The 18,251-nt window shown below is 43.7% G+C and overlaps 3 protein-coding genes and 1 non-coding gene across 6 annotated transcripts; 2 read left to right on the plus strand and 2 right to left on the minus strand.

Moving 5' to 3' along the window:
- Positions 1-1,357: 1,357 nt before the first annotated feature.
- hax1 (HCLS1 associated protein X-1) lies at positions 1,358-3,689 on the plus strand. The gene is made up of 7 exons (XM_029514622.1): positions 1,358-1,509; positions 1,662-1,921; positions 2,066-2,235; positions 2,331-2,391; positions 2,479-2,612; positions 3,082-3,202; positions 3,292-3,689. Exons 1-7 carry the CDS (start codon positions 1,445-1,447, stop codon positions 3,363-3,365), a joined length of 885 nt encoding a protein of 294 aa, XP_029370482.1. The 5' UTR covers positions 1,358-1,444; the 3' UTR covers positions 3,366-3,689.
- Positions 3,690-5,461: 1,772 nt separating this feature from the next.
- aqp10b (aquaporin 10b) lies at positions 5,462-9,073 on the plus strand. Its single transcript, XM_029514813.1, has 6 exons — positions 5,462-5,713; positions 6,895-7,021; positions 7,676-7,813; positions 8,134-8,252; positions 8,566-8,783; positions 8,866-9,073. Exons 1-6 carry the CDS (start codon positions 5,501-5,503, stop codon positions 9,071-9,073), a joined length of 1,023 nt encoding a protein of 340 aa, XP_029370673.1. The 5' UTR covers positions 5,462-5,500.
- A 1,639-nt stretch (positions 9,074-10,712) lies between these two features.
- znf687b (zinc finger protein 687b) lies at positions 10,713-18,121 on the minus strand. Of its 3 annotated transcripts, none has more exons than XM_029514719.1 (10): positions 18,075-18,121; positions 14,933-17,287; positions 14,134-14,396; positions 13,850-14,034; positions 13,497-13,673; positions 13,200-13,362; positions 12,497-12,850; positions 12,176-12,276; positions 11,786-11,873; positions 10,713-11,479 (listed from the first exon to the last, which is right to left on the minus strand). In XM_029514719.1, exons 2-10 carry the CDS (start codon positions 17,271-17,273, stop codon positions 10,874-10,876), a joined length of 4,278 nt encoding a protein of 1,425 aa, XP_029370579.1. In that variant the 5' UTR covers positions 17,274-17,287; positions 18,075-18,121; the 3' UTR covers positions 10,713-10,873. The 3 variants fall into 3 exon arrangements, with proteins under 3 accessions (XP_029370579.1, XP_029370577.1, XP_029370578.1); XM_029514717.1 differs by having other exon boundaries at positions 14,134-14,429; XM_029514718.1 differs by lacking the exon at positions 18,075-18,121 and adding an exon at positions 17,987-18,041 and having other exon boundaries at positions 14,134-14,429.
- LOC115051546 (small nucleolar RNA SNORA13) lies at positions 12,980-13,114 on the minus strand. Its single transcript, XR_003841280.1, has one exon. It is a non-coding gene; the product is annotated as a small nucleolar RNA SNORA13 (small nucleolar RNA).
- Positions 18,122-18,251: the final 130 nt, after the last annotated feature.

The raw sequence follows: 18,251 nt of genomic DNA on the forward strand, positions 1-18,251 counted from the left end.
TGTTGCATAAAGGTCACACCTATTCTGCAAGAGATGTTGAGAATGATTTCCAAGGCCAATACACACCCAGTCTGCCTTCCAGTGTGTGTGTGTGTGTGTGTGTGTGTGTTTGGGTTTTTTTTTTGTTTTGTTTTTGTTTTTTTTTTATTTTTTATTTTTTCTGAGGCCCCCCACCTCCTACCGCTCCGCCGCCTGTCCCCTGACATTGTAAGGAAAACTGCAGCATTGATGAACAGAATTGTACTTTTGGGTTGTTTTTTTTTTTTTTTTTGTTTGTTTTTTTTTGTCAGTGATTTTTCTTTTCTTTTTGTACTGTGCGTTTTAAAAGAATTTAAATGGATGAACTTGTCTTGTACATATATATAAAAAAGAAAAAACACAAGTCCTCTAGTCCCTGTTTGTTTGATGGCTTTCTCCTTTTCCTTCCCAAATCCTTGCAGATTTGTCAGCTTTTTGTTTCATATATATATATATATATTTTTTTTTTTTTTTTATTTTGTAAAAATATATAAATATGAAGTAAATAAACAAGAAAAAGGCATTTTCATCATTTTGGATGTGAATGTCTTTTAAGAAGCTATTTGTTTCTCATGTGGCGTGTAAATACAGCATCATCTTCTGGCGGTTTCACAGTCAGGCTCAGTGTTTGTGTTGCTGAATGCTGCCCAACGCTCGTGAATTGACAAACACTTGTGAGGGGAAAAAAAGGCTTGTGCCAAAAAGTGTTTAATATAACAAACCATTTGACTCAGTGGCTTTGGGTTAGTTTCTGTTGTAGGCCTGAGATATGTACATTATCAGCTGGATTGACAGCAGAGGAATATTTCTGTTTTCCCCATGAAGCTCTGAAGGGCAGAGGAGGAGTGCAAAGTATATGTTCTTGTGTAGCTACCAGTGTCTTTGTATTTTAAACTTTAAATACACTTGTGCATTAAGTTGACCATGACAAGTTTACAGATAAAATACTTTGGATTAAGGACTTCTCACTGGGTTGTATGTTTGCATCTTAAAGTTGCATAAGTGATCTTGCTTGAGTAAACATTCAGATGTGTCATCGACACCAGGTAATAAACTGTGCCCGTTTGAATTGTCAAAATAACCCAGCTCCTTAAATTTTCCAAACCCTGATGTTTCATTTTGAGCAAAGGTTACGTTTCATAGGTACAAATTGAAGCACATAAAATAATAGCGTGGAAATAGACGGTTAAATAAAACGGCACACAATTATGTTAAACTCTGAGTAAAAAAAAAAAATAAAAATAAGACGTCTAAAATAAAACAATGTTCGAGGTGCATTTACGGTAATTTACGGTAACGTCACTTTACGACTTTCGTGCGTCATTCGGAAACATCCAGAACGCTTTACGGTAGTGTTGACAACCGGGGCCGTCTGCTGACAGTTTGTTCGGTCATGGTTTAGTTTGTAGCAAACTTTTGTCACAAGATGAGCGTTTTTGATTTGTTCCGCGGGTTCTTCGGAGTCCCCGGAGGTCAGCACCGGGGCCGGAGGTGAGTTTGTAGCTCCGAGGCTACATGCTAACAGCGGCTTTAGACACCTGCAGCTCTCTGGAGCTTCCGTTTTATTTAGACTCACCTTTGGGATCCATTAATCTGCTAAGAGCTTAATGACGACACCTCAACAGTCACCCATTTTGTTTTAGGGACCCCTTCTTCGATGTCATGACCCATGATGAAGATGATGAGGAGGAGGAGGAGGACGGTGGTGGAGGATCTTACTACGATAGGTACCGGGGGGGGCAGCAGGACCCTTTTGACAGCACCTGGAGGTTTGGCTTCAGCTTTGGTCCGGACGGGATGCGGATCCAGGAGCCTCCGGTGTTTGGCCAAGTCCTCCGGCAGATGGAGGAGATATTCTCTCAGATGGGTCACTGGGATGGACAGACAGAGCCCAGACACTTTGGTACAAACACTGAGTCATGATACGCTTCTTCGTTCTTCTGCTGCAGTGGCCTGATCCCAAATGTCTTTTTTTTTTTTTTTAAGAGTAAAGATCTGTGTCATTGTTCTTTTCACAGCTCATGTCTCTGTTTCCTCGATGCCACAGGTGTTCCCAGCATCACACCACCACCACCTCAGGACAGACGGGAGTCCAGCAGGAACCCCCTGAGAGACTTTATGCTGAAAACCCCTGACAGTCACCTACGAGATCCAGATCCAGAACCAGAACCAGGGCTGCCCAGAGAGCCCAGAATAGATGGCCACCCTTTTTCCATGGTGAATGAGACTTTAGCCACTACTGTAGTTTTCATCATCGTTTTAGTTTGAACTTCAGCAGTTATGTATAAACCGTATAAAAATGTCTCCTTTAGTTCAGTGATATCTGGAGAGAGACATGGAAAGGTCCCCTGGAGGAGAACAAAGAAGACAGAGGTATGAGGTGGTTTTCATCTCTTAGAAAAAGAGGACAGGAAATGTTCTGTTTTTAGTGTTGCCTTGTGTAACCAGTTTGTCATCCAGATCTGGACGCTGCAGTGTCGTCAGAGGGCCTTGATCAGATTTTCACACCACCTGCTGGCCAGACACCGAACCAGCCCAGAAGCCGATCAATCTTCCAGTCAGTCACTGTCACCAAGGTCGTGAAACCTGATGGGGTGAGACAATCGGCTTATCTGAACCTCCTGAGACCTGATCTTTTGTTCAGTATGATGCTGGGACGTGTTGGCCATTTCCACTTTATGCTGATCATTGTAATGTTCTTTGGCCACCACAACATGACAAACACAAGTGTCCACAAATGAGGCTGACACAAAACTGACTTTTTATATCTGTTACTATACTTCAGTTATGTCATTTACTCAAATTAAATACTTAAGCAAATTGAATTTAATTTCATGTTATGTTACTATTTTATTTTTTATGAATTCAACGGTTTTAAGTAAATTTAATTTCAAGCATTTATTTGATTAAATAAAATGAAATTAATTGAGTTTAAGACATTTTATTACCAATAACACCTTTTTTAATATCTTTCATTCTTTTGAAGCCTTTACTACCTATGTCATGAGTCAGAAAAACAGTCTGCAGTATTTCTAGTTTACTGGGTTTGTGTCTTTGTGTCAGACTGTAGAGGAGAGGCGAACAGTTAGAGACAGCCAGGGCAATGAGGAGACCACCGTGACCCGCTCTGGAGGTCGTGGGAGTCTGGAGGGACCACACCATGATACCGACTCTGTTCCGCCAGGTGAGTCTTTCCTCACTGGGTGTTTCTGTTTCAGTGCGCACACTGTCAGGGTTTTTCTCCACTTACTCTTTTCCTATTTTTTATTGCAGGTGGTCAACATCCTTTTTCAAACATGCGGGATGATGACTCATTATTCTCCAAGTTCTTTGGGGGGTTTAAATAACGTGTGAAGTAAAGCGTCTGTAGAGCCTTCTGTAGAGCTGTGAGTTGGTCTATATATGGACATAAGACATGAGTTCACTGTGACTATGGGTTGCCAAAGTTAATCTTTTGGATTAGAGTCACCTGCTTTTTGCTAGCTCTGGGTTTTAACTGACTATGTAGACTAGAAGCTGCCAATCCCAAAGACGCACATCAACTCATCAACTACTGAACGACTCACACAATTACAATTTATTTTTGTATTGTACCAGGCCAGTATGGATGTGTGTGTGTGTTTGTGTGTGTGTGTGTGATGCATCAAATAAAGAGTCTTCATTTTCCCTGTTATTTTTCAAACTGGATTTTTTTATATTTTTAATATTAGAGAGAGAGAGAGAGATATTACTGTTACACACTAGTAGCTTGTTAGTATTTTCAGTGGCCCCTATTAAGCACAAATTATATAATATACCAGAGTATCAGACACAAATTTTAAAATCTATAAGTTAAATCTCAGAAAATAAAAAGTGCTTCAGCTGCATAGTGTTTGCACAGAAGAAGCAGGAGCTGCTAAACTTTAAATAATCTGTCTTTAATATTGGACTTGGGAGATTTCCAACATTATATGTCGGTGGAAAAAAAACAGCACATTCTCACAAATGCAGCGTGTTCTGTTCTTGTCAATTCTTTTTGTGCCGTTCTGTTTCTACTAATTTAAAACAATCTGGAATCAGTCTTATCATGTCCTCATCAGCAGAGCTCATTTAACAAGGTGGGGTGTGCACGGCTCCAATCCACCTGTTCTTATCTTTCTAACTTATTTGGCCTACACCGCATTAACCAACTTTCTCCTTCCACACTGTCCAAACTCCTCTCTTGTTTCTTCCTCACGAAAATGCTCATCGTGTCACCTTGACCTTGGTCAGAGCTGTGATCTGAAACAGAGATGTCTCTGAAAGGAGTGGAAGAGCGCTCCCCTTGATTTTCCCTTCTGAGAACAGGCGTTATCGCTGACCTAAGACGGCACCATTTCAATAAACACTGAGAAATGAAACGGCCTGATGCTGATGCTGATGCTCTCCTTACACCAACTGATAAGTTTGTGTTCCTTTCTGGGACATAAAGCCTTTTTAATCACAAATTCCCTTTCATGTGAGTATTCATCTTTAAAAGGTTTAAATTAGTATTCTTGGCTGTTTTAAACTCATCCTCGTTCTCTGTGGAAACAGACCAGGGAGCTGTTTCTTTATTTTCATGCCAAATAACAGCACATTGTTTCCCAACGGTAAAATGAGAAATAACATTCATGTCACTTTTAAACCCATTATGTGCAGAAATCCCCAAAATCAAACAGATCAGTAAAAGTGACACAAGTGTCATTTTACAAAAGAACACATTTTAAAGGTGGTTTCAGGTGTTTTGGACTGAATTTTGATCATTTGTTGACAACTCCACCGACCTGGATGTTGTCTTTCAGTCATTCATACCTTGATGTCCATTTCTCCACCACAGGAGCTTCCTGTCTCTTTGGAAATATTACAATTGCCAGCACAGAATGCTTAAATGCTACATTGAATAATACATGAAAACATTAAATCTAAGATTAGCTTTTACAATGATGAGTAATGTGATAATTGTTTTTTTTGTTTGTTTTTTTTGCTTTGAATTGCACAATCTGAACTGAGTTGGCAGTAAGACACCACAGCTCTCTTACACGTTGTTCACGTTGTATAATGAGCTTGAAATGAGCTCTGTTTTATCAGCTTATCATCTCTGCTGAAGAGGAATTATTGCACAAATGGCAGGTTGTTATAAACACACAGTGCTGTGAAACAAATAGAAGAATGCTGACCTGGATTTTGCCATCACATCCTGTTTCCACTTGGAAACAAAGTGATGTACCGACCAATCAAATGAGGGCAACAATCAGTGCCAATTCAAACCAGGTGAGATGACTACAAGTCCTCCAAGTGAGCCTCAACCAAGGCTCTTTGTCAGAATCCAGTTCTGAGACATTAATTATTTTCTAATCATGCTTGCTGTGATTTAGATGTAAGAAAAATGTCCTACAGAGTGAACTACTCTCCTCTCCGGCCAGAACAGACACCACCACCTCAGTCGTGCCATAAAATATGTGACGTCTCCTACAGCTCCAGTATGAAAGGGCAAACTCTGCTCAGGCAGGCAGACGGCGCAGTGCTGTGCAGGTCTGATCCACCTGATGACAGTGTGCCAGCTCTGAAAGCTCAGCTGTGGCCGGACAGTGCAGAGGAAACCTGTGGGATGGAGAGGCTGCTGAACAAGTGTCGGATCAGAAACCAGCTGGTCAGGGAGTGCATGGCTGAATGCCTCGGGGTCTACGTCCTGATTGTGAGTTTTTGTTTTGTTTTTTTTCTAAGGATCTAAACTTCAGTTAGTTGTATGAGGTTAAAAAAAAAAGGTCCCCTACAAGTGTGTCTGTAATCTATTCATTTGTCCAAGAACAGCATGAGTCACCTTCTACTAAGTAATTTGAATATTTTAATGTTGCATTCAATTCAATCAGATGTAAAAGTTAGAAAACTATGAATCTTTATCAGGAAAACATCAACATAGTTTTCTAAATCTGTCACAAATTTGTTTGTGTTAAAGCAGCTAGTGAATCTTGACAATAGATAACTGAGGACTTTGTCCTTTTTAAAGAAAGACAGAATATGAGACTGTAAGGGGGTGGGGGGGGGGGGTAATGTGATCATGTGACACAGAAGAACCTCATCTGTGACTTTAGGATGGGCGCTGATGTTTAAGACATCATCCATTGGTTGGTGAGCTGCTGTATTAGGAGAAGAATTACAGCTGGGGGTGCTGACCTGCTCTTTGATTTTTGCAGCAGATTGCTGTGTGGCTGTCTGTCAATCCCCCCCCGCTTACGGCTTTATGGTCCAAAATTTCCTCTAAATGGGACCATCATTTCACAGAATAAAAATTCAGTTGTATTGACAAAGACTCAAAACTAACAATTGAGACCATAAATTCAGTAGAAAAATGTTTATTGGGCTAATAAATGAAATGAGAAGTAAAACAATTTTTCTGCAGACTTCTGTGCAAACTGACTTCCTTTATTTAAAAAAAAAAAAAAGTCTGCCTGATGGTCAATGCAGGTTTTACAAACTTCCACTTTAGCTTCACTTTACAGAACCATCGTCCACTTTTATCAGCAGAGTGTGATCTCTGAATTTATCTGAAGTTTATATTTATGGACTGTTACAGCATAGCAATCAACATTTACAACAGAAATCATAAAGAAAACTCTTCAGAAACGAAGTTCATAAAAAGGAAAACTCTGCCAAAGCAACACTACATAGATGTGTAGCTGTATCAGAATAATCAGTGTTTATGGATGATATGATTGTTTGTTTGTTTGTTTTGTTTTTTTTTTTTATTTGGGTGATTGAGTAAATTTAACGGCAACTCCCACTTTTTGAATCCTTCCTCAGTATTATTATTGCATGCAATATCAATGCAATATTGTATACTCTGTTAAGACCAATCTTTATTTCATGCCATTGCAGCTGTTTGGATGTGGCTCTGTTGCCCAAGTGACGACGACTCAGGATAAGAAGGGACAGTATCTGTCCATCAATCTGGGTTTTGCTCTGGGAGCAACGTTTGGGGTCTTTGTTTCTCGTGGAGTCTCAGGTAAGCAAGACAAGCAGAAACATTACATTACACGTTGTAAAGACAAAAAGTACTTCCTGAAGGGTATAAATAATTTCTTTGAATCTCGAAATAACTTGTCTAATGTACCTGTAAGACATGGAGCTGTCTGAAATCCCACATCTAACTCTTAAGTTGAAGTCGGTGACTAAGATGTGTTGTGGACCATTGGAATAAAAACAAGGATTTCTCTGGTCCGGCTGCTTTTGTTTTGGAACATTTAAGCGTGTCAAATTGACACTGAGTAGACAGAAGTGTTGTCTTCTATGACAAAGTCCAGTTTTATGAACCATGACATGAGTGAGATATGTAGCTGTAAACTATACTGCAAAGGAAGACTTTTAAGAATATGAACTTAGTGTATGAAGAGTCATTTCTGCTCTGACAAAAAAGGAAAATGACCAAACTCACCCTTCTCTACCCCTAAATATTTTTCTGGAGTCCCTAATTTGTAATTTTAGAAGCAGCAGAGATGTTTGTGTTGTAATATAAAAACGATCATGTTTATTTATTGTACAAAACTCTTTGATGGCAGATTTTATATGCATGCAATGAGTGTTTGAAATTTTTCTTTAGATGTTTATCTCAGGAGACCAAAAAAAAAAATTTAAGTTTTTGACTATGCTCTCTGACAAGGAGCCCATCTGAATCCTGCTGTTTCTCTGAGCTTGTGCTTTCTGGGCCGACATCCATGGCTGAAGCTGCCTTTCTACATCTTCTTCCAAGTGCTGGGAGCATTTTTGGCCGCAGCTACTGTTGGTCTGCAGTACTACGGTGAGTTTTCAACCCTTTCACTGTGATCAGAATAACACCAGAGGCATAAGAAATCTTCAGTGGAGGTGAGGGGGCAGTTTGCATTTAAGGACGAGGCTTTATTTTTATTTAAAAAAAAAGTGTCAACCCTATTTTGTAACCCTAACCCAAATAAAAAAAACAAAACAAACAAAAAAAATCCCACTAAGTGTTCTTTTGTTCGTTTCTTTATAGTTTGAACTTTTCCTGCCCTGTTTGGCAAGAAGCACTCACACATTAAAGAATATGGATTGTGTGGTATGTGTATAAATGTATAAATGTGTGTGATGACACGTTTGCAGATGCCATTCGGTTGTACAGCGGAGGTGAGCTGACTGTGTCGGGTCCCGCTGCTACAGCAGGCATATTCTCCACCTACCCAGCTGACTACCTCAGTGTGTGGGGAGGTGTCATGGACCAGGTCAGATATTGTCCTTCACGTCACCATAAAAGATGAGCTTGTTCTATATTCATCAATGAACTTGTCCAATTACATCAACAAATAATAGTCAGCTTTAATGCAGGCTGGGTCTCACTAATGTGCTTCAGGGCCTGAATATATTGGTTAAACACACTGAACTCATACAAAGACACCACTCCTTTTTTTTGTAATTCATATTTCATGTGTATGAAATATTTCTATCTGCTGAAACAGTTGAAGGCATATTTTCCCCTTTCTGAATGGCCCTCTGCTTTGGAAACAGCCCCGGTGATAATATCCCCCTGATGTACAGGTGATAGGAACAGCTGCCCTGCTGCTGTGTGTCCTGGCTCTGGGGGACCAGAGAAACTGCTGTCTCCCTGACGGTCTGCAGCCTGTCCTGGTGGGAGCGGTGGTGCTGGTTATCGGCGTCTCAATGGGCTCCAACAGTGGCTACGCCATCAACCCAGCCAGGGATTTTGGGCCTCGCTTGTTTACGTACATCGCTGGCTGGGGAGCGGATGTTTTCGAGTTGGTTTCACTCAGGAGTTTTTGTTCCAATAGTTAAACACATTGACGGAGACTCAGCTTGACTTTGACCCTTTGTCTGCAGGGCTGGAGGAGGCTGGTGGTGGGTGCCCATAGTGGCCCCCTGCGTGGGAGCACTGCTGGGAACCCTGATCTACGAACTGATGATTGAAGTCCACCATCCTCCCACCCCCTCGGAGCTCCAGACCTCATGTCAGGAGGCTGGTGAAAGCAAGACTGGGCTGGACCTGGAGGAGGTAGAGCCAGGTTGTAAAAAACCCACTCCATGTTAAATGTAGCTGTGTTTTGGAAGAAAAAAACTGTCATGTCCAGAGTAAATCCAAAAATGAGTATATTTGGAACATGTTGGCTGGTTCTGACTGCAGGATGATGATTACTTGTTCTCTAGTACCACCTGTGGTCAAAGGTCAAGTGAACATTATTTTAATGTCTATAAAAAATGTGAAACTAGATGGGCTTCAGTCCTAATAACTTTGGTAATTCCTTAGCTTTTCCTTTCATACCACTATCAGGTCAAACCTTTGATAGTGCACTTTAATTTTTGATCAGATAACTGAAAAATGATATTTCACATTCTGTTTTAATATAAATTATAAGAGAATATAATATGAACAGAACTATTTGGATTGAGAACCTGCAACGTTGGTCTGAATAAGATCCTGAAGATAAACAGACAATTATCTTTTACACATTTATTTTGAAACAGCACAAAAGTGTATGGCATTTCAGCAAGCAGACCACAACCATGGAAAAAAGAAAATGACATGAAATTTCCACTATTTAGCTATATAAATATGATAGCATGACATGACATATAAAAGATACAAACAGAAGAAAAACAAATCCACTCATAGGCCTCCATCATGTGACCATGAAGGCTGTTTTTGGAGCATACAAAAGAAATTTGAGTACAGCAAGCACTGATTCTGTAGATAAAAAAAGAACCATCTCAAAGAGATAAACATTTGTATTCATACACATTAAGACAACACAACCCCCGGACGCTCCCTCTGCTTTGTAATTACAATGTATAGCTACCTCTGGGCGTGGGGTTTTTTTCTTTTAAACTTCAAATTGTTTTTGGAAAAAGAAAAGAAAAAGGGGGGGGACAGTACAGGTACAAATACTATACGTATTCACATTATCATAACAAGTTACTAAACCAGAACGCTTCCTTTAGTGTAATTATATATTTACATGGCAAAACTCGTACACATATACTACTGGCAGGAAGCCTGACCGCTCTTCTACCATTACAATTAACATCACACATTACTCACTACACAGGTTACAGACACCCAGTAACCTTATCTCCTAATGAGACACCTTCCAAAATTTGCATCCTGTTCCTGTTGCCTGTAAATCTCACTTTGATCAGTAAGACTTACCACAACAGAGTCACACAGATGCCAATGGTTGTAATGTGTTTCATATAAATAAATATTATAGCAACATAAAAGTCAGTGTCAAGATTCTTCAAACACTCCCCGTCATGTTCAAGATGTCTTGAAATCTTTGCGTGACCTGCCTCTGGATTGGTTAAAAGCGGCATAGTGCCACAAAAATGGAGGACTTGAAGCAAACAAATATGAATATAGCGATAAATATGAAATAGAAAAATATCGGCACTACAGCTATCAGGAGTGGAGTGGGATGTGTATGTATTAAAGTATGTGTTACATGGAGAAACAGGCAGGTGGCTACACCTAGTGCAGAGTGAGAGTGATGTAAATGACGGGCTGTATTAGACACAGTATGGCTGATATAGAAATAATTTACTTGGGGGGGGCTGTTTGAGAGCTGTTCCACGATCACAGGTGCGTTCAGATACGTGACCAGTAACATGATCAAACATGCAGTTACAATCGCACAGAAGAGGTGCTGTAGATTTAAACTTTTACGGTAGCTTGCAAAACAAAGACTGAGGATGCAGCTCCCTTTTTTTTTTCTTCTTTTTTTTTTTTTTTTCTCTCCCTCATAATCAACATTCATATTCTACCGCCTCCCACTCGGGCATGACCCTCAAGTCCTCGCTGTACAGAACTGATTAGTGTCAGAGGATGTGCCCACCTCTACTGGGGCTTGTCTGTCTTGTGTGCGGTGAGGAAGGCCATGCCGTGGGTCCTGAAGTGAGTGTTGAGGTCCGTGGCCTTGTCGAAACGTCGGCCGCACACCTTGCAGCTCAGGTTCCCGTCACCGTCCTCACCTAGCGCCTGAGGGGAGGCGGCGGGAGAGCCGTCCGGAGAACCGTGAGTGCGCGGGGTCCCCCGTTCTGCATCACTGTGGGTGTCCCGCACACGGTGAGTGATGAAGCGGTGCCTGCTGAGAGAGCCAGCTGATGCGAAGCATACGCCACACTGGAGGCACTGGAAGGAGGCAGTGTCAGCCCGATGCTGGGGGATGTGGCGCTGAAACTCCGCCCCGTCCTCGGTGGAGAAGCCGCAGGGGACGCAACGGAAAATATTGTCTTCCTCCTCTAACTCACTGGGCGTCAGCGATGTCGATGCCACAGACGCCCTGGTTCTCTTTGCAGGACCGCCCCCATCTTCGCCATCCTCTGTGGCATTTTCTTCCTCATCTCCTGCCCTTCCAGGAGGTGCACCCTCCCCATCTTGTTCTGAGGAGCTACTTGGACCTTCCCCCCCTGTGGCTGCACGCTTCCTAGTCATGGGGGGGCCCTGAGAACGCAAGAGTGCAAAGGAACAAAAATGTAATAAATATATTGTGAATAATAACAAATACAAAATACAACTTGGTCCACACTCACACAACCACCTAATTTTTCATAATAAATGTACACAATGTGTTCAATCAACCTTAACTCCTGTACATGTATAACTTACAAAGTTAACTTTAATATTTTAATATTTATTTAATATTTAACATTTCTAGTATGAACAGTCCCATTGTCTAACCCATTAAGGAAAGACAGGAAGTTGTTCATCTCAAAAGACTAGAGAACTCTTAGCACCGTCTGGACTCACCTGTCCATCTGTGCTTCTGTGATGAAGCCGAATGTGCTTGTCCAGTAAAAACCGGCTGCCAAAGGTACGTTTGCCTTCTGTACAGTATCTGAAAAATCATTTTTATGCAGAGTTGAATCACTTGTAACATTTCTGTACTTCAATGTCTTTATGTTTTAGTTTACATTACTTACATGAGTAATGTATGGATGGTATCATTTAACTGGATGACATATTGCAGTAGCTAATTTATGGGTCTATAGCTCGAGAATCAGAATGAAAATAGCTCATTATGTGTCCTGATAGTAAATCAACTGAAAGTCCTTTTCCCCATAGCCTCAGGGTTAGGTTAGTTTGTGTATGATGATGACATGTACATATATTAAAAGGTTTGATAAAAGCGTGACTCACTGGCAATGGAAGACTCTTTTGTTGCCCTCATGAATGACACGTTCATGACGTCTCAGGCTGGAGGACGTGCTGAATGTGCCTCCACAAATACGACAGGGGAACTTTAAAGTGGTCCACATAAACACACAGGCAGACAGAGAGGGAGATCCATACAGAGCTAAAGTTAATGTGCATACAGCAACATAATATGGACAGTTCTTTTTCTGCTTCACCTTCAACTATCTGGTCTGATTAAAGTTCAAATACACTGAAATGTTAAAACCTTTCTAACTGTGAGCACTGAAGTCAATGCATCAGAAGTGAATGACAGTGGCGTCCCACCTTGCCGTGCTCCATCCTCACATGACTCAGATAGTCGTCATTGTCAGTGAAGGTGGTCTGACACTGGGGGCAGGTCCACTCAGTTGGAGTGCTTGGGTGACTGCTGCCCGCAGCGGAGGCCGTGTTTCCCCCAGGAGCCGCATAGTCCTCGTCCCCTTCGTCATCGTCGTCGTCTTCCTCCTCTTCTTCTTCCTCTTCCTGTTCCCGCCCCCAATCCTCTCCATCAGAGTTGTCAGGCTTACCAGAGGACTTTGACTTGAGGCCAGAGGGGCCAGATGTGTTGGCCGGAGATGAAGCAGGGTTAGAAGCATCGGCCTGAGACTCCTGTTTGGCTGACGGGCCTCGGTGAGCAGTCTGAGGTCGGGAAACAGGAAAGTGTGTGAGAACAGAAAGGAGCGGTCAAAGTGAATTCATTTAGAAATACCAACTTGAGAACAAATGTTCAAATGTTTCACAAAAACGACATTACATTTCTAAAATAAAAGTTGTACTTGGTACAGAACTTAGAACAAGGTAACCAGAGAGAAACCTTGCTAAGGCCGATACAAGAATTGCTGTATGCCTTTGTTGACACCGTATTCACTGTAGAGAGCAATGAATAGGCAACAAATAAAGGCAAAGCATTTAGACCTGGCAGTGATTTTATCATATTTCAATGACTAAAATATACAACATCTGAGTATTTACTTTGCAGCAGACACACCTTAATATGCTCCATCATTGAACCTTTCTGGGCGTAGAGCTTAGTGCAGTCAGGACACTTGAACACATGCACTTTTTGCTTGGCTAAATGAGTGTCAAAGTGCATGTACAGCAAGGGTTTCTGGGTAAAAACCGTATCACACATCACACACTTGTAGATCATTCTGCAAAAGAAAGAAAATAAAGAGCAAGAATTTATACTTGAGTCTGTAATTTTCAAACATCCTGTGGGAATATTTTTCCTCTTGTCGGTAGAAAATGTGTGTTGTGCATGTTCTGGTGGAAGCAGCACACGTACTTGGCCTGTCCTCCAGTGAGCGTCGGGTGCTGGGTGCTGATGTGGCTTTGGGCGCTGGGGGATGACTTGAAAGCCATGGGGCAGCTGGGGCACTTGTGGAAGACCTCGCAGTGAGCAGTCTGGATGTGAGACTTGATGGAGTTCAACCCTCCGAACACGACCTGGCAGCTCGAGCACCTTCACAAACGATCAGTTAGAAAAGCAAAGTAAGTAAAATTTCACAGCTTACAGAATGTGAATATCTGCTGTCTTCAAAACCTGAATGTAATATTCTTAGGCTCTACTATATTTGCTGGACAAATCAAACTATATCAAGCTGTAGTATGTGCTTTTGGAAAGTGTCTCCTCCTCACCTGTACCCAATGCGCCTGGCAAAATGCAGACATGCCTCCTCCAGGTGAGTCTGGAAGCTGGCCTGCCGGGCAACCCCACCACACTCAGGACAGACGTGGGGCGCTCTGTGTTTATGGATTCTCTGATGGGCGGACACGGCACATGAATTTGGCAGCATCATGGGAGGTGAGCACTGTGTGCACGTCTGAAGTAGGGAGAAAAAAAAAATCAAGCACAACAATCAGTGACTTACAGCAGAAACCAGTAATGTGACACATGCTGAGCGGTTGGCACCAACACTCACCGAGTTGGGAGCAGCTCTGATCTGCTGAAAGTGCGTGACCAGCTCCGCCTTGCCGGAGAATTGCGTTTGGCACTCTGGACATTTGAAGTTGTTGTACTGCAACATTTCACCCTTCTTGCAGGGCAGAGGCATCAATGCTTGGGGGCCCTGAGGGGCGCGACGGACCGGCCGAGGCTGTGATGCCGCTGGAGATGAAGCGTCCTTCATTGGGCTGGAGTTGGCAGAGAGGGCGGGGGCTCCGGAGGTGGTAGAAGGTGAGGAGACTGGAGGAGAGGAGGACGAAGAGGAGAGCAGGCCTGGTCAGCCAAAAGGTGGAAGCCAGAAGAGACAGATGGGACATGGTCAATGGAGCCTTAGGTATGTTGATGTATGATGTATTGATAATTGATTAAACATGCAATGTGATAGACTTTATCACTGTTTCTGACCAAATAACAGCAGAACTGAAGTGTGACACTGAAAGTTTAAAACAGACCTGATGCAGAGGAATAGCCATTTCTTTGATAAATGATGAACAATGAAAATCTGTTGCTCGTCATTTATCAAAGAAAATACCACATATCTTCAGTTTCCTACCCTTCAACATGTGATATACCGTGTTTTTTTTTGTTGTTGTTGTTTTGTTTTTAATGGGATTGTAAATGGGGTTTGGACTTTTTTGGACAGAACAAGACACTTTGAGGACCTCACAGTGGGCTATGGGATATTGCAATGGGCATTTTAAAAGACTAAATGATTAATCGTAACATCAAACAGCAGATTAGCCGATTATCAAATCATCAGCTGCACCCTTACTCACCACCAATGGGTGTTATGTCCTGCTGTCCAATCATCTGCTCCACTGTGACAGGCCTCATGACCAGGTGTGAGCACTGCATGACCAGCCCACGCTCCTTATGCTCCCTGGCGTGTAGCAGCAGGCTGCACTTATTGAAGAAGGCCAGTCTCTTAGCACAATGGTTGCAGGTCACCTCGATGCGAAGTGATCGTCTGTCATAATGTCGGGCCAGGCTGCGCTCCAAGGCAAAGGCATCTCCGCACTCCAGGCAGCGGTACCCTGTGGCTGGGAGCGGAAGACCCCACTCAGGAGGGGGAGGAGCCGAGAGGTCGGGTTTGTAACTTGGCAAAAGGTTCTTACTGTTCAGAATTTTGTTGAAAGCTTCCACCAAGCTCGACTGACTGCGGGATATGACGGCGCCCGTGCTGTTGACGATAGATGCAGGCTTATTTGACTGGAGGGTACCGCCTATAATGGTGCCACTGCCTCCGTTAGCAGTCTTGTTTGTGGCTGTACGTACACTGATCCCACCAGCAGCAACTGAGAATTTGGGAGAGGAGGCCACAGCCGGAGTGACAGGCAGGGCAGCAGATTTAGTGATGCTAACAGCAGTTGCAGAAACCTTGGCTTTGTCAGATGCAGCCATTTTATTCTGGACCTTTGTGGCGGCAGCTAGCATGACACTGCTGGCTGCAAGTGTGGACACAGGCAGCGCATTGAGAGCACTTACTTTCTGGGATGTTGTTGTCATGTGACCAGGGGAAGCTTCAAGTTTTTGGGCCTTGTTTCCCAACATCCTGCGCTCTCCACTTTGAGCTTTAGGGTCCAAACCTTTCCCTGCAGCACCACCTTTGGGTGCTACCCTTGTGACGGTTCTGGTGATTCCACCTGTGGAAGTTTTTATTGTTTTTATTCGGACTTTGAGGGGTCGGGATGGAGCTCCAGAGGCAGCAGGTGCAGCCTCGCCTGCTTCGCCACTGTCAGTGGAAACGGGTTTAGGCTTGCCCGCATCAACTTCCATCTGTTCCTCACCTGTTCTTGCATTTTCTCCCTTTTCAGCTTTGCCATCAACAACCCGATCTATTCCATTCCCTACTTCCATCTCCTCCTCCTCCTCTTTAGGCTCCCTTAGTTCAGAGGGAGGTGGAGTGGAGGCCACAGCAGGGCTGGAGCACCTCTTAGTTGTGACTTGAGCTGTTGATTTGGGCATTTCTGGTTCAGGACTCTCTGGCGAGTCCCTCTCTTCTATGACATGTTCTGGATGCCTGTCCTCCAGCTGGGGACTCTCTGTAGAGCCAGACTGGGGGGTTGAGGACGTCAGAGATGTCCCAGAAGGAGTGTCCCCAGGTTTGGGATGAGACGCAGTTGAGGATGTCGGCTGAGCAGAGACAGACTCAGACTTGTAACGTCGACTCAATTGAGTGCAAGTTGGGGAGTCTGGCGTCTCCTGGATCACCAGCGGACTCCCCAAATCAGGATCAGAATCGTCTTCCTCTATCTGCTGGTGCTGAAATCCAGCAGGGCCGCTTTTGGGGGCTCCATTAAAAGGCTGAGATGAGTGCAGAGGGTGTGATGAGAGGGCGGAGGGTGGAGTCGAAAGCAGAGGCTTGGAGGGTGGAAAAAAAGGTGATGCTAGTCCAACAGGTCCAGCTGCCGCCAGAGGAGACGACCCTGCTGATAGTGAGGAGGACGAAGGCAACGATGCTTTTACCCCATCTGCCCTCTCTTGGCCTGTATCCTGCTGCTGCTGATGTTGCTGCTGTAGAAGTTGCATCTTCCTGGCTCTTCCCACTGGATCTCCAGATCCCTGTGCCACAAGAGGTTTGAGTCTGTTGAAAATGTTACTGCCCTGCTTGTGAGACTTAGCTCCACCGGTGCCGGCTGCTTCCGAAGACACTTTTGAGGGGTTCATAGACCAGGACGCTCCGTTAGACTGGGCCTGGCTGAGGGGAAGGGGCGTGGAGACACCGGACGCCCCAAAACCGTTGTGGTTGAGAGCCTCAGATTCAGCCATTCCAGGAGCACACGCACCCAGTCGAGGACCCACATCGACCCCCGTGATCACATCAATAGGGTCCTGGTCTGTCTCACCCTCCACTCCATCTACAGTCTCAAGACGTACTTTGTTCTTGACGATCACACTCACAATCGAGGTGTCAGCCTGGGGGTCTGAGGGGCTCGGCGGCCTCAAGGACGACCCAACGCCCACCACGCTGTCCGACTTTCCCAGGGGGGCACCTGCAGCCCCATGAGGTCCCTCTGCTTCATCCGGGGCAGACTGGATGGCCTCTTTGGCATCTATGTCAGGAATGTCAAATGCTGCCAACAGGTCATCGAAATCTGGGGTCTTCATGTCCCCCATACCGGGATTAACTCCTGCAAAAACACAAATTCAGAGACATGGCGACACAAGTCAGCTGAATGCACAAGCATGAAGCTGCCTGTGTTGTTGTCCATCACCCCACATAATACCTGCATTAAAAGCTCTACATGCAAAATGTTAAAATTATTCATGATGGTTAAGCAAAAAAAGAAAAAAGAAACAAACAAAAAAAAACCCCAAAAACTTATATTTTCGATGTGAACTTTTGCCTGCACCTTGTTTTGACACAAACGGCACAAGCTACAGCAGGTTAGCTCAGTTATTATGGAGGTTAGCTCGGCTTTATGGATCCTGCGCTAGCATTTCCATTAGCCACGTAGCATATTAGCGTCGGCGTTTGTGCAAACCGGAGCGCTCTCTGGTAGCAGGTTCACAAACCAATCCTTTGCTATGAATGAGAAACGCCGCTGTAGTAAAGCCGTCGGTGCACACAGGAGCTCTGTGCGCAGTGACCATTTCACAGGCAGGTTCAACCGGGCGGGCATTTCATGGGAGCGACCTCGGTTATCCGAGCTAACGATATTCCTCCCTGGCTGAGTATGGCTAGCTGGCCGCTGAGCTCCAGCCAAGACAAGAGGGGTCATTTAGCTAACTAGCTAGCGCTCGCCATCAAAAAAAAAAAAAAGAAAAAAAAAAAAAGAAAAAGGCAGCCGGAGCTGTTTGCTGAGGTGTGGTGTGACAGCGGTAACAACCCGATGATCGGAGGGTCGACGATGTCACAGAAGATGATGGTTGGGATGGGGATTGTCGTTTAATATTTCATGTATTTTGATTGTTTACCTGGATGTGCGATTCCCGACTATCCTAGCTCGTTTTCAGCTGAAAATGCTGCGCTTCCCGTCACGTGACCGCAGACATCCTATCAGACCGTGATAGCGCTGGAAAAATGCACGGAGGATGCTGCAAGCGACACGTATATTTATTTTTTAGATGGGAAATGATATGAAACATTCATCC

The sequence above is a fragment of the Echeneis naucrates genome, chromosome 11 (assembly GCF_900963305.1).
Source record: "Echeneis naucrates chromosome 11, fEcheNa1.1, whole genome shotgun sequence".
Classification (NCBI taxonomy): Eukaryota; Metazoa; Chordata; class Actinopteri; order Carangiformes; family Echeneidae; genus Echeneis; species Echeneis naucrates.